A 16,657-nucleotide genomic window follows, 5' to 3' on the forward strand; every position below is an offset into this window, starting at 1 on the left:
AGTCCAAGTATTTCAGTAGATCAAGAGTTTCTGTGAGTGATGCTATTTAATTATTTAGTTTCCTAGCAAGGACTGTAGAAATAATAGTCTGAAAATATGATTATTGGGTTAAGAAACCAGCTACTATTATCTAAGTTAGATGTATTAAAATGTTATTTTCAGTCCTGTTTCCCCAATATTCGGCCATTTACAACTTGCCCTTCTTGTCCTGGGAACTCTACTTTCTCCATTCTACCCTAGACCATTCTAGAGCTTACCTATCTATTCGTCACTCTTTTCCTTTGTCTTAGGGCTGCTTTGTTTTCCTTTTAGTTCTACTCACTTCAGAACAGTGAACAGTGTAACAATTTGGAGCAGGGAAAAAGTGGTAGTAACAAGAAGAAATGCTAAACTCATTATAGAAATATTTAAAAGTGAAATATTTTTAGTTTTTACCCTTTTTATTGTGAAATATAATACAAAGGCAATAAATTTCAATGTAAAATTTAACACATAGTTATACAACAGATTTCAAGGTTTGGTATGGGTTACAGTTCCACAATTTCAGGTTTTTTCTTCTAGTTGCTTTAAAACACTGAAGAAATATCAGTATAATGATTCAATAGTCATATTAACTTGTTAAATCCTAACTTCATTGTTATAACTCCTCTGTTATAATTTCTCTTTCTTCTTTGATCCTTCTCCCAATCTTTAGCAATGTTTGGGCTATGCCCATCCTAACTTTTTTGATGTTGAAAAGCGGTGTCAGCAATATGGGATGGGAGATGGAATTGGTTGTTTTTAGACTGGCACCTCTGAGTTTCAAGACTTATCTGGCCTTGGAACTATCTGAAGGTTTTATAGGCTTCTGAAAAGTAAAATTAGTGCATGAAACTTTTGTAGGACCTCAGAGAGAAAGAGTCCTGGGTGTTCTTTAGGGTTAACAGGAGTAATGTTGGTTGGGGTTTGGCAAACCGTGGCAGTTAGCAATATCTAGCTGAAGCTTGCATAAGAGTAACCTCCAGAATAGCCTCTCAACTCTATTACAACTCTCTTAGCTACTGATACCTTATTTTGTTACATTTCTTTTCCCATTTTTGATCCGGAAGGGATTGTTGATCCTAAGGTGCCAGGACCAGGCTCATCCTTGGGAGTCATGTCCCATGTTGCCAGGGAGACTCATGCCCCTAGATGTCATATCGTGCATAGCGGTGAGGGTAATGATTTTACACAGAGTTGGGGTTAGAGAGAGAGAGGCACCATATCTGAGTAACAAAAGAGGTTCTCTGGAAGTAACTCTTACATATAACTACAGGTAGACTTAGCTTTCCACTACAGAATATAAATTTCATAAGCAAGCCTTAAGATCAAGGTAAAAGCAAAATATTTTATAATTTTGTTTTCAAGTAGTGCCATGAAAATGATATAAGCTCTGTTAGGACTTATGTCCATCTTGTTCATTGTTGAATTCCTAGCGCTTGGTACATGACCGTAGTAGGCACACTGTTATTTGTTGAATGTTAAACAGGTTTGAAACAGACTCCAAAAGTCTGAAGGTAATTTTTTTTTAAAAAATAATGATGTGTGTTTACCATCAAAACAGAAAGCTTTGTTTTGCTTATTTTGTTTAGAGAGGTCACAGAGCTGGAAATACCATGAAAACGTTGGATCCATCTTTTGCTATGTTTGCAATTATCTTCTGTTGACTTTATTTAATTGATGAATCCATCCTCAAAGAAAAACACCATTTACAGGCCCTTCCTTTGTGAGTAGAATTGCATTGCTAATGAAGTTATTCTTTATCCCAGGGTGTCTTCTAAGCTCCTATGATTGCTATCAATTGCTTTTTTTTTTTTTTAACAGTTTGATGCTGCTATATGCAGTGTGATTTGCTGGGTGCTTTTTAGTTTCAGCTGTTGAGCCATTCAGTTAAGCCATTCATAAATTTGCATGAAATTTGTAATGATTAATAGTTAAAAATAGATATTGATGAGGAAAGAGAAACCTCAAAAATGGTGAGTCTATTTTGCTTTGTTAAAGAAGATAAATTTAGACCCTTTTTTCTTTTCAGAAAGAAAGTACATGGTTAACAGTGTGTGGACAGGAGGAATATTTGTCAAGGTCAATATTCAGTAAATAGCAAATAATCTGTTTACCCTTTTATGACCTTTGAGAATAAATACAAATTTCAGATGCATTTATCTGAAAACATATAAAGTGTAATGATTCATTGACCTCTTGCTCTAAAATGTAAGCAAAAATATCTGATGTAGGTTTAATTTTGTTTCTTTTCCAATCTTTTCCAATGTTAGAAATGTGCTAACATCCACATTTCTGCTTAAGATGGCTTCTGCAAACTACTGTTTAGATGATCACTTAATACTTCTATGGAAATAAGTGCATATCTAATGATTGCATTTTAAGGTTGGATTAACTGAGTTGGAAGTATCTGATTCGTTATGAAGCACTTTGCTTGCAGCAGTCTCTCTCTAGCTCAAATTGCTTTTTTAGTCTGACTCCTAAATGAAATAACCTTAATTGTGCTGAACTGTAGACTCAGATAAAATGACATATAGTGTGGTGAGGAGAAGCTGTGGTTTAATAGCAGAAGGACTTAACATCTTTATACACACTATAGAAGTTGCTGCTGTTGTAAGCTGCTCTATATGACCGCTGTGTTTACAGAAGTTCAGCCTTTAACAGTTCGCTTTGATTTGGCTCAGATTTTTTTTTTTTATTTGATGTGTGTGTGGGAGGGGTATGCTGCTTTATCTACCTAGCTCCAGTTAAAAACCTTGAGATTTGGGTTTTCTTAGCAATAGCATATTTGGGTATATTTCATATATAATTCTAAAGTGCTGTACCATGTTTTCATGGGTATCTTGTATCTTACTGTTTTAGACACTCCAATTTAGACATTTTTTTGTGGAGGTGCTACCTATAGTATGCTTGTAATTGAAGATGCTGATACATTTTCCATGGAGTCAATATTTTAGACACTTACCTAAAAAATACTTTTTGCTTAGTGGCAGAGAAGACTGAGAAATAAGTTTATGAAACTCTTCACTATGTGGTAGTGATTAACGCCTTCAGTGTTGGAGATTAAAACTTGTTTGCTTTCATTATAGTTTACTTAGAGACTAAGAACAAGAAGTAGGAGATAACCAGGCTCTTTGCCCAGGATGGATGGTTCCTTTTAAAAATTTTGTCAGTCTGAGATAACTGCATAGACGATATGCTAAAATCCAAGGAATGGAGAGTGAATAGCAGGCTCGAAGTAGCTTGTGAAGTTTTTTTGAAGCTATGTGAAATCATTTTCGTAGTGTTAACCTGAGGTCTAAGACTGGGAAGTTAAAAAGGTTGTGTTGCCAAGGGGCTTTAGTTTTACCTTGTTATATAATCAGGATTCCCAGTATAAATCAGGTTGATGTAATTGGAGGATCCTCTGGGAACTGATGTAAGATATAGAAATTAAAAACTCTTGGAAAAACCAATTCATGGACCTGCATCTTCATCCATTTTAAAAGAAAGATTAGGGAACAGAATTGGTGGCTGTTAAACTTTCCAAAATAAAGTTTTTTTGTTTCTCAGTTTAAAATGTTTACAATCTAGTTTTTAAGCTTTGAACTGACTTGTATGTGAAGCTATTAGAAACTACATTATCAGTGTCAAGTTAAGAGATTTAAATTACAGTTCAGTTATTATTTCATAATTTTAAATGACTTTGAAATAGGTTTTTGTGTTATGCCTCCAAGGTAGAAAGTTGATGCTGAGATGCTGAGGGTGGTGGGTTGGGGGGGAAGTGAAATGAAGCTTAACAGGAGGATTCAATAATGTTGCATTTGAGTTCTTTATGTTTTTATAATTTTTAATTTTTTTAAAACACAACAACATACAAACATTCCATTCTTGGTATATAATCAGTAACTCATAATATCATCACATAGTTGTATGTTCATCGCCACAATCACCCCTCAGAACATTTGCATCAATCCAGAAAAAGAAATAAAAAGATAAAAATTCATACATACCATACCCCCTTCCACTTCCCCTCACCAGTCTCCAGCATTTCATTCTACTAAATTTATTTTAACATTTGTTCCCCCTATTATTTATTTATTTTTAATCCACATGTTTTACTCATCTGTTGATAAGGTAGATAAAAGGAGCATCAGACACAAGGTTTTCACAATCATACAGTCACATTGCGAAAGCTTTATCATTATAAAATCATCTTCAAGAAACACAACTGTTGGAACTCAGCTCTACATTTTCAGGCAGTTCCCGCCAGCCTCTCCATTATACCTTTACTAAAACGCTGTTATCTATATAATGCATAAGAATAACCTCCAGAATAACCTCTAGACTCTGTTTGGAATCTTTCAGCCATTGACATTTCATTTTGTCTCATTTCACTCCTCCCCCTGTAGGTTGAGACGGTTCTCTCAATCCCTTGACTGAGTCCCAGTTCATTCTAGGATTTCTGTCCCACATTGCCAGGAAGGTCCACACCCCTGGGAGTCATGTCCCACATAGAGAGGGGAAGGGCAGTGAATTTGCCTGTCATGTTGGCTGAGAGAGAGAGGCCACATCTGAGCAACAAAAGAGGTTCTCTGTGGGTGACTCTTAGGCCTGTTTAAGGGGGCTTAGCCTATCCTTTGTGGGGTTAAGTTTCATGTGAGCAAACCCCAAGATTGAGGGAGCAGCTTATTACTTTGGTTGTCCCACTGCTTGTGAGAATATCAGGAATTCTCCACTTGGGGAAGTTGAATTTTACCCCTCTCGCCATTCCCCCAAGGGGACTTTTTAAAAAATGTTTTTTATTTTATTTTTTTAAATACCAAAAAACCCCAAAGCAAATGCAAACATTCCTATTTTGATCATTCCGTTCTACATATATAATCAGTAATTCACAATATCATCACATAGTTGCATATTCATCATCATGATCATTTCTTAGAACATTTGCATCCATTCAGAAAAAGAAATAAAAATACAACAGAAAAAAATTCATACATGCCATACCCCTGGCCCCTCCCTTTCATTGATCACCAGCATTTCAATCTACTAAATTTATTTGAACATTTGTTTCCCCTATTATTTATTTTTGTTCCATATGTTCTACTCGTCTGTTGACAAGGTAGATAAAAGGAACATCAGACACAAGGTTTTCACAATCACACAGTCACATTGTGAAAGCTTTATCATTATTCAATCATCATAAAGAAACATGGCTACTGGAACGCAGCTCTACATTTTCAGGCAGTTCCCTCCAGCCTCTCCATTACATCTTGACTAACAGGTGTTATCTACTTAATGCGTAAGAATAACCTCCAGGATAACCTCTTGACTCTGTTTGGAATCTCTCAGCCATTGACACTTTTTCTCATTTTACTCTTCCCCCTTTTGGTCAAGAAGGTTTTCTCAATCCCTTGATGCTGAGTCTCAAGCTCATTCTAGGGTTTTTCTCAATCCCTTGATGCTGAGTTTCAGCTCATTCTAGGATTTCTATCCCACGTTTCCAGGAAGGTCCACACCCCTGGTAGTCATGTCTCATGTAGACAGGGGGTGGGTGGTGAGTTTGCTTGTTGTGTTGGCTAGAGAGAGAGGCCACATCCGAGCAACCCCCAAGGGGACTTTGCAAATACTTTTTATTCACTGTTCAAATCTCTCTGGAATTTATCAGGGCATTACTCTGGACAAACCTACAAAATCTCATGCCCTACTCAAGGTCCCATGTACTTATGATGTTCAGTTAAGCTGTCCACATAAGTTATATTAGGAAACGAAATAGTCAGAATATAAATTTTGTACCAAACATTTTTTGCTTTAGTCTCACACATAAGTTAAAGTTTTAAAATATGAATTAGCATCAGTTTTCAACACTGTGCAGTATTGACATTCCTTTGTTCTTCTTCATTCAAAAACATCATTAAATTTGTATATTTAGTAACTATCATTATACATTCTAAGCATTCCTAGATTATACTATCTCAGTCTTTATTGTCTATCTTTCCTTTTGATTTCATTTGTGTCCCCAGGCCTCCTCCCTCTATCATTGTCACATTCATCTTCATTCAGTGCTCTAACATTATTGTATTACTGTTAGGTAGTATTGTGCTATCCATTTCTGAGTTTTTACAATCAGTCCTGTTGCACAATCTGTATCCCTTCAGCTCCAATTACCCAATATCTTGCCCTATTTCTGTCTCCTGATGGTCTCTGTTACCAATGAAATTCTCCAAGTTTATTCACTAATGTCAGTTCGTTATCAGTGAGACCATACAGTATTTGTCCTTTTGTTTCTGGCTAGTCTCACTCAGCATAATGTCCTAAAGGTCCATCCATGTTGTTACGTACTTCATAACTTTATTCTGTCTTGCAGCTGCATAATATTCCATCATATGTATATACCACAGCTTGTTTAGCCACTCTTCTCTTGATGAACATTTGGGCTGTTTCCATCTCTTGGCAGTTGAATATAATGCTGCTATAAGCATTGGTGTGCAAATGTCTGTTTGTGTCCTAGCCCTCATGTCCTCTGAATAGATAACTAGCAATGGTTTTGCCAGGTCATATGACAATTCTATGTGTAGCTTCCTGAGGACCCTCCAGACTGCCTTCCATAGAGGGTGTACCATATGACATTCCCACCAGCAGTGGATCAGTGTGCCTCTTTCTCTATTTACTGTCCAGCACTTGTCATTTTCTGTTTTATTGATAATGGCCATTCTGGTGGGTGTGAGATGATATCTCATTGTGGTGTTGATTTGCATTTCCCTAATAGCCAGGGAGGTTGAGCATCTTTTCATTTCCTCTTCTGAGAAGTGTCTGTTCAAGTCTTTTGCCCATTTTGTAATTGGGTTGCCTGTTTTTTTTTGTTTTTCAGCTGAACAATCTCCATATATTTCAAATACCTCACCTTTATCTGATATATCGTTTCCAAATATTACCTCCCATTGTGTAGACTGTTTTTTTGCTTTGATGATGAAGTTCTTTGATGCACAAAAGTATTTAATTTTGAGGAGTTCCCATTCTCTCTCTCTCTCCCTCCCTCCCTCCCTCCCTCCCCACCCCCACCCCCTCTCTCCAGTGTTCGTGCTTTGGTTGTAAGGACTAGGAAACCACCTTCTATTATAAGATTTATCAGATATTTCCCTACATTATCTTCTAAAAGTTTTGTGGTCTTAGATCTAATGCTTAAGTCTTTGATCAATTTTGAGTTAATTTTTATAGGATATGAAATATGGACCCTCTTTCATTCTTTGTGTGTGATATCCAGTTCTCTAGGCACCATGTATTGAAGAGACTGTTCTGTCCCAAATGAGTTGGCTTGACTGCCTTATCAAAGATCAGTTGTCCTTAAATGAGAGCATCTATATCTGAACACACTATTTGATTCCATTGGTCAGTATATCTGTCTTTATGCTAGTACCATGCTGTTTTAATCCCTTTAGCTTCGTAATACGCTTTAAAGTCAGGTAGTATGAGAGTTCCGACTTCATTTTTCTTTCTCAGGATACTTTTAGCCATTCGGGGCACCCTGCCGTCCCAGATAAGATTGGTTATTGGTTTTTCTCTTTTTGAAAAGTAAGTTTTTCAATTTTAATTGGTATTGTATTGAATCTATAAATCAGTTTAGGTAGAATTGACATCTTAACTATATTTAGTCTTCCAGTCCATGAACATGGTATGCCCTTCCATTTATTTAGGTCTTCTGTGATTACTTTTAGAAATTTCTTATAGTTTTCCTTGTATAGGGTTTTTGTATCTTTAGTTAAATTTATTCCTAAATATTTTATTCTTTTGGTTGCAATTGTAAATGGAATTTTTTCTTGATTTCCCCCTCAGATTGTTCATTACTAGTGTATAGAAACACAGCAGATTTTTGAGTGTTGATCTTGTCACCTGCCACTTTGCTGTACTCATTTATTAGCTCAAGTAGTTTTGCTGTGGAATTTTCGGGGTTTTTACATAGACTATCATGTCATCTGCAAACAGTGAGAGTTTTACTTGTTCCTTTCCAATTTTTATGTTTTGTATTTCTTTTTCTTGTCTAAATTGCTCTGGCTAGAACTTCCAACCCTATGTTGAATGGCAGTGGTGATATTGGACGTCCTTGTCTTTTTCCTGATCTCAGTGGGAATGTTTTCAGTTTTTCCCCATTGAGAATTATGTTAGCTGTGGGTTTTTCATATATTCCCTTTATCATGTTGAAGAAGTTCCCTTCTGTTCTAGTTCGCTAGCTGCCAGAATGCAATATACCAAAAATGGAATGTCTTTCAAAAGGTGAATTTAATAAGTTGCTAGTTTACAGTTCTAAGGCTAAGAAAATGTCCCAATTGAACAAATCTATAGAAATGTCCAATCTAAGGCATTCAGGGAAAGATACCTTGGTTCAAGAAGGCTGATGAAGTTCAGGGTTTCTCTCTCAAATGCAAGGGCACATGGCAAACACAGTCACAGTTTCTCTCTCATCTGAAAAGGCACATGGTGAACCCAGTCAGGGTTCCTCTCTCATCTGAAAGGGCACATGGCAGACTGCGTCATCTGCTGTCTTCTTCTCCTGGCTTCCCGTTTCATGAAGAACCTCGGGAGGCATTTTCCTTCTTCATCTCCAAAGGTCACTGGCTGGTGGACTCTGCTTCTTGTGGCTATGTCATTCTGCTCTGCTCTCTCCGAATCTTTCTCCAAAGTGTTTCCTCCTTTATAGGACTCCAGAAGCTTATCAGGACCCACCCAAATGGGTGAAGACGTGTCATCACCTAATCCAGCTTAACAACCACTCTTGATTAAATCCATCTCCAGGAAGAGGATCTGATTACAATTTCAAACATACAGTATTGAATAGGGATTATTCTGCCTTATGAAATGGAATTTAGATTAAAACATGACTTTTCTAGGGGACATACCTCCTTTCAAACCAACACACCTTCTATTCCTATCCGTTGAAGTGTTTTCAACAAAAAAGGATGTTGAATTTTGTCAGATACCTTTTCTGCATCGATTGAGATGATCATGTGGTTTTTCTGCCTTGTTATGTTGATATGGTGTATTACATTAATTGATTTTCTTATGTTGAACCATCCTTGCATACCTGGGATGAATCCTATTTAGTCATGGTGTATAATTCTTTTAATGTGCTGCTGAATTCAATTTGCAAGAATTTTGTTGAGGATTTTTGCATCTATATTCATTAGAGAGATTGATCTGTCGTTTTCTTTTCTTGTAATATCTTTGTCTGGCTTTGGTATGAGGGTGGTATTGGCTTCACAGAATGAGTTGGATAGCCTTCGCTCCTCTTCAGTTTTTTTTGGAGAGTTTGAGCAGGATTGGTACTAATTCTTGAATGTTTAGTAGAATTCACATGTGAAGCCATCTGGTCCTAGACTTTTGTTTTTGGGGAGCTTCTTTTTTATTTTTTTTTAATTTTTTATTTTTTCAAAGGATGTAACAACAAACAAATGTAAATATTCTTGACTTATGATCATTCCATTCTGCATATATAATCAGTAATTCACAATATCATCACTTAGTTGCATATTCATCGTCATGATCATTTCTTAGAACATTTGCATTAATTCAGAAAAAGAAATAAAAAGACAACAGAAAAAAGTTCATACGTACCATACCCCTTAACCCTTCCTTTCACTGATCACTAACATTTCAATCTAAATTTATTTTAATATTTGTTCCTCCTTATTTTTATTCCATATGTTTTACTTGTCTGTTGATAAGGTCGATAAAAGGAACATCAGACTCAAGGTTTTCACAGTCACAGAGTCACATTGTGAAAGCTATATCATTATACAATCATCTTCAAGAAACATGGCTACTGTAACACAGCTGTATATTTTCAGGGAGTTCCCACCAGCCTCTCCATTACATCTTGGCCAACATGGTGATATCTATTTAATGTGTAAGAATAGTCTCCAGAATGACCTCTTGACTATGTTTGGAATCGCTCAGCCATTGACACTTTATTTTGTCTCCCCCTTTTGGTCAAGAAGGTTTTCTCAATCACTTGATGCTAAGTCTCAGCTCATTCTAGGATTTCTTTCCCCCATTGCTAGGAAGGTCTACAGCCCTGGGAGTCATGTCCTACGTAGACAGGGGGAGGGTGGTGAGTTTGCTTGTTGTGCTGGCTAGAGAGAGAGTTTTGGGGAGCTTCTTAATGACTAATTCAGTTTCTTTACTTGGACTGGTTTGTTGAGGTTGTCTATTTCTTCTTGAGTCAATGTTGATTGTTCATGCCTTTCTAGGAGGTTGTCCATTTCATCTACATTGTTTAGTTTATTACCATAAAGTCGTTCATAGTATCCTCCTTTATTTCTGCAGGATCAGTGGTTATGTCTCCTCTTCCATTTCTGATTTTATTTATTTTCATGCTCTCTTCTTCTTTTTGTCAACCTTGCTAAGGGTCCATCAATCTTATTGATTTTCTCATAGAACCAACTTCTGGTGTTGTTGATTTTCTCGATTGTTTTCATGTTCTCAGTTTCATTTATTTGTGCTCTAATCTCCGTTATTTCTTTCCTTTTACTTGCTTTGGCATTAGTTTGCTGTTCTTTCACTAGTTCTTCCAAGTGAACAGTTAATTTCTTAATTTTTGCTTTTTTTCTTTTTTGATATAGGCATTTAGGGCAATAAATTTCCCTCTTAGCCTTTGCCTCATCCCATAAATTTTGATATGTCATGTTTTCATTTTCATTTGCCTTGAGATATTTATTGATTTCTCTTGTAATTTCTTCCTTCACCCACTGGTTGTTTAAAAGTGTGTTGTTGAGCCTCCATACGTTTGTGAATTTTCTGACACTCTGCCTGTTATTGATTTCCAACTTCATTCCTTTATGATCTGAGAAGGTGTTTTGTATGATTTCAGACTTTTGAAATGTATTGAGACTTGCTTTGTGATCCAGCATATGTTCTGTTCTTGAGAATGATCCAAGAGTACTTGACAAGAAAGTGTATTCTGCTCTTGTGGAGTGTAATGTACTATACATGTCTGTTAAGTCTAGCTCATTTATTGTGTTATTCAAATTCTGTTTCCTTTTTGATCCTCTGTAGACGTTCTGTCCATTGAGAGTGGGAAATTGAAGTCTCCAACTATTATGGTAGATTTGTCTGTTTCTCTTTTCAGTGCTTTCAGGTTTGCTCATGTATTTTGGTGCATTCTGGCTCAGTGTATAAACATTTATGATTATTATATCTTCTTGTTGAATTGTTCCTTTTATTAATACATAGTGTCCTTCTTTGTCTCTTTTAACTGTTTTACATTTGAAGTCTAATTTGTTGGATATTAGTATAGCTACTCCTGTTCTTTTTTGATTATTATTTGCATGAAATATCTTTTCCCAACCTTTCTCTTTCAACCTGTGTTTATCCTGGGGTCTAAGACGCATTTCCTATAGACAGCGTATAGATAGGTCCTGCTTTTGATCCATTCTGTCAGTCTATGTCTTTTGATTGGGAAGTTTAATCCATTACATTTGGAGTTATTACTGTAAGGGCAGAACTTTCTTCTACCATTTTGCCTTTTGAATTTTATGTCATATCTAATTTTTCTTCTTTTTACCTTTATTGATAGTTTTCATTTCTATACTGTTCTCCACACCTCTCTCTCCTGTCTTTTCCTATCTGTTTCTAGTGCTCCCTTTAGTATTTCTCATAGAGCTGGTCTCTTGGTCACACATTCTCTCAGTGATTTTTTTGTCTGGAAATGTTTTAATTTCCCCCTCATTTTTGAAGAACAATTTTGCTGGATATAGAATTCTTGGTTGCCAGTTTTTCTCTTTTAGTAACTTAAATATATCTTTCCACTGTCTTCTCGCTTCCATGGTTTCTGCTGAAAAATGTACGCATAGTCTTATTGGTCTTCCCTTGTATGTGATGCATTGCTTTTCTCTTGCTGCTTTCAAGATTCTCTCTTTCACTTTGATGTTTGACATTCTGATTAGTAAGTGTCTTGGAGTATGTCTGTTTGGATCTATTTTGTTTGCGGTATGCTGCATTTTTTGAAGCTCTAACTTTAAGTCTTCCATAAAAATTTTCAGTTACAATTTCCTCCATTAGTTTTTCTCTTCTTTTTCCCTACCTCTCTTCTTCTGGGACACCCACAACACGTATATTCATACCCTTCATGTTGTCATTCAGTTCCTTGAGTCCCTGCTCATATTTTTCCATTCTTTTCCCTATATTTTCTTTTGCATGTCGGATTTCAGATATCATTTCCTCCATTTCACTAATCCTATCTTCTGTTTCTTATAATCCAACATTGTTTGTTTCCATTGTTTTTTTTCATCTCTTCTCCTGTGACTTTCATTCCCATAAATTCTGTGATTTGTTTTTTCAGAGTTTCAATTTCTTTTTGTTCATTCCTTTCCTTCTTGATATCCTCCATGAATTCATTGATTTGATTTTTGGTGAAGCTTTCCATGTCTGTTTGAACATTATTAATTAATTGTTTCAACTTATGTATCTCATTTGAATTATTGGTTTGTTCCTTTCAATGGGCCATGTCGTCAGTTTTCCTAGTATGATTTGTTACTTTTTGCTGGTGTCTAGTCATTTTTATTTCCTTAATTAGTTCATTCTGGACATTGTTTTCCCTTTTTTTTTTTCACCTAGGATTTTCTTTCTGGATGGCTTTGTGGTCTGTCAGTTCTTTGACATTTAGTTCAGCTTATTCTAGACCTCTAGTTTAGGTTTTGTTTAACAGATCAGAATTTTTCAGTTTTTGTTTTCTTGTTTCTTGCCCTACCTGTATGGTACCTTTTTCTCCCCCTTTAGAAGGGTCTACTTAGGTATTATAGACCCCAGTTAGATTTTCCCAGATCAAACTGGCCTTCTCTCAGGAGGAAAGAGTGACCTGCATCGATTTTTCCCTGAGGGTGAGACCCAGCTGCTTGAAAGACTTTCCTATGAAGCCTCTTGGACTCTGTTTTTCCTGTCCTGCCCAGTATTTGGCACTTTTCTGCCTGTTGAGTCCTACCAGCATAAGGTGATGTGGTACCTTTAACTTCACCAGACTGTCTCTGCTGGGGGCTTTATTAGGACAGAGGAGACATTGTAGGCTGGCTTTAATCCCTTTACTTTCCAGAACCTGGTATCTGAATTCCTTGAGGGAGGGATTCCGCCTGAGCTGAGTCCCACCCCTCTCCTGGGGAAGGCACAGGCTCCAGACAAACACTCAAAGAATATTAATTCTGCCAATGCCTGAGGCCACTGGAGCCTGAGAAGCCCTGCAGCCACAGAAGAGAAAAAGAAAAATCCTTTTCAGAGCAGGATCCCCATTCCTTGGGTTTGCCACTCAAGAGCTTAAGTTGGTACGTTACTCTGTGTATCTCTAGGTCATATGTGCCCCCCCTTTTCTTCAGGGCCCAGACCCTTTTGAGTATTATGTGCAATCCGGTCCAAAAAACCTCTGTTTTAATTTTTCCATTTTCTTTTTTCTGTCACTCCAGCCCCCTCTGTGCTAGCACAAAAACCGGCAACCTCAGCTTTTACTGGAGGTTCAGCTGAGCTGGGGGCCTATTTTTGGTAGTCAGAATTTGTTAATTCCACTATTGGAGCTTGGTTGTGCTCATCCCCTGCTGCTGGTAAAGTCTCTTTCCTTTCCCTCTGGGAAGCAGCCTGGGGGAGAGGGACACCAGCTCTGCGGCTTGGGGAACTCACGGTTCTGGGTGGGCTGCTGCCGGTCCAGCTTATCCAGACTGGGGTATGCTGTGTGTCTAGTCACCCATGTGGCCCCAGCAGTTGTTTTGTTCTGTTCCTTGCTATTTACTAGATGCTCTGGAGGCTGAACTAAAATTCACACCTCACTGAGCTACCATCTTGGCCCCCCAAGTTGTGTATGTTTTTAATAGCACACTTGAAAGCCTAATGTTGAAACAGTAGTGATCCCAGAACTGTAGATTCTACTTAAATTTCTTAGTTAACATCATGAAAAATGTTTTAGTTTTAATCAGACTATACAAATCTAGATTTCATTTTAAAGAATTTAGTGTCTTGTATTCTTTTTGGCATCCTAATCAGATCTAGAAAGGGACCTCTGGCTTCTAACATGGCAGTATTGATATTACTTTAATTATTATATATTAAAGATACGGGGAAACTTTTTAGGGATTTATTTTTAGGAAGTGATTTTGTTTAAGTTTTTGTGGACTTAACGAAGATCGAAACTTGCAATAAAACAAAAAAATATTTCTTTTTAGTAACTGTTTCACAGATTAGAATTGGAGTGCCATTAAAATGGTAATTATTAATCTCTCTTCTGTCTAGATTGTAAATGTATTTTTGGAAAATTGAACACAGGGATTTTATAGCATTTCTTGAGATTAGTTCAGAAAAGTCTTTACTGTTAATTGGCTATGGGATGGGAAAAGTTAGAGGAAGGTGATCAATCTTAGGGTTATAAGGCATATATGATCATCCCACAAAAGCATATGAAATATCTCCTATGGCAGTAATTACATGGGGATATAAAAAGAATATGTCTGCATTCAGGAATAACTGTTGTGGAACATATCATCTAGTGGGAGTCATGATGAAAGCAATCAAATTAAGATGACCTCTAATCCTATACCCCATGGTTGATAAGAATTATCTAAAATTGAGAAAACCTGTGTTTTTACAAATATAGTAGTCTTTGCTTACTCTCCTCATTGTAGATAATGGATTATGTATCATGGCTTTGGATTGGGATATGTTTGATTTGGCTTTGCTATTGTAGAATCTTGTTTTAGTTTGTAAAAGTACCTATAGTGCCTTATGGTACACAGTAGAAATTCTGAATAATTTATTCTCTAAAAACTTAATTTGCAAAGGCATTTTATATAGGCTATATGTGAAACTATTTTTGCTTTGGGGAGAATGATCAGATTATTTGTGCTATATGAAGTTCTAGGACATTTATGGAAAATAAAATATGGTTTGGCAGACTCTGAAGAGTTGAAGAGCTTAATGTAGAAACTGAAAGCTAATTGCTGTTAGCAGACAGACGAATCTAAAAACTTTTTATTTGTCCCTTTTGCATTCTGGGAGGGAATGGCTATTTTCACTTCTGAAATATGGGAGAAATTTATGGTGTGGGAGATGTTAATTGCACTCTTATAATCTAGTTTTGGTTTCTTCATACATGATGGAGAATTTTTAAAATTCTCTAGATGGACAATTTTCAGCCCACCTGAAAGTAACTCTTACCATTTGGGGTATGTGTTCTAAACTCTAATTAGAAACAGTTAAATAGAGATTTAGACACTTAGTTTGGTGTGTCTATCTTAAAATAGGAGCAGAGAACCAACTAAGAACACTGTGTGGCAAGTAATTCTTGTTAGATTTGAACTGGATTTTATTTTCTGCCACCAAATAATTCTCATATTGGATTTCTTTATGGTTACTTTTAGGGTTTGTCATCTGCACATTTGACCAGTTGTGTGTTTAGTCTGTTCTCATTAATGAGTGTTCAGTGATTATTTTGGCGATTACATGAAAAAATCTGCATATTATTAGTTTTGATTAGGATGGCCATGTGATTCGTTGTTCATATTGGACACTTTATGGAAGAGAAAAGGTATACTGTTAATAGTTACATCAAAGCAGCATGTAGAAACCAATACTGACTTGGGCAAACCAAGATATATGGTCACTTGATGCTTTTGATTGCGAATAACAGAAAAGACAACAAACTACCTTAAACAATAAAAGAAATATATTGGTTCATTTATCTGAGAAGCCTAGTGTTTGGGAGTGCTATCATAGTGAGCAGTGTGGTTCTGTTTAGAGAATTTATAGACTCTGCCTTTCATGGCTAGTCTCCCTTATAGTTGTAGGATTGCTGCAAACACCAATTCTATATCCTTCTTTATTTAGCTTTGTGGCAAAGGGAATGTCATGCTTTGCTTGTCTTATGCATGGAATATCTGAATATCACTGGGGCAAGGAAGAAGGGATTAGCCTGATTCTCTTAGACTAGTCCTGTAGGAAACTGGTGTGTGGTCAGTCTGTCTAGGAAGGCTGTGAAGCTAAGTGAGGGGGAATGAGGAATAGATGTTCAGGATATAACTACAGTGTTTCCTGTGAAGCCCAGTGTTACTGCTTACTTTCATTTTCCTGTCAGCATCTTTTACTGAGTTCCTGCAGTATCTTCATATATATATAATGTTGGTGATATGCTTTTCTTCAAGTGAGAATTTGTAGTTAAAAAACTCTCTTGGCAAGGGGAGATAGAAAATACATTTTACCATCTTATTTTCTCTATTTTTTAAGTAAAACTATAATGTTGATATTTCTGTTTTTCTTAACAGACTAATAGGGATGCCAAAGGAAAAATATGATCCTCCAGATCCTCGCAGAATTTATACCATCATGTCAGCAGAGGAGGTAGCCAATGGGAAAAAATCTCACTGGGCAGAATTAGAGATCTCGGGTGAGTGGAATTTGAAGCATTTAATCTAGGATATAATAGCAATAATGAATAAGAGTTGAATATTGCCATATTCATTTCTTTTTTAATTTTTTAATTAGATGAACTAATAGAAAAAAAACCAAGATGCTGAATTACTAGTGTTTACTATGTTCATGTCATCTGTTGTTAAGTATCTTTACTCCCACCCTTTCTTTTAATTGACTTGATACCATTGTTGGTATCTGGAATTGAGGACTTTGAAATTTAATTTCT

General features: G+C 36.4%; 1 protein-coding gene across 6 annotated transcripts in view; it reads left to right on the forward strand.

Moving 5' to 3' along the window:
• Window positions 1–16,657, forward strand: part of CNOT6L (CCR4-NOT transcription complex subunit 6 like) — a 179,636-nt gene that overhangs the window by 34,400 nt on the left and 128,579 nt on the right. For 4 of the 6 annotated variants that reach the window (XM_077143068.1, XM_077143069.1, XM_077143070.1 and 1 more), the window contains exon 2: window positions 16,284–16,405. In XM_077143068.1, the coding sequence (XP_076999183.1) occupies window positions 16,294–16,405 (112 nt within the window). In that variant the 5' untranslated portion in view covers window positions 16,284–16,293. Of the gene's footprint in view, window positions 1–1,610; window positions 1,745–16,283; window positions 16,406–16,657 lie in introns of all 6 variants that reach the window. The other 2 variants (XM_077143066.1, XM_077143067.1) reach the window with 1 other exon arrangement.

Source organism: Tamandua tetradactyla, chromosome 24 (assembly GCF_023851605.1).
Source record: "Tamandua tetradactyla isolate mTamTet1 chromosome 24, mTamTet1.pri, whole genome shotgun sequence".
Taxonomy (NCBI): domain Eukaryota; kingdom Metazoa; phylum Chordata; class Mammalia; order Pilosa; family Myrmecophagidae; genus Tamandua; species Tamandua tetradactyla.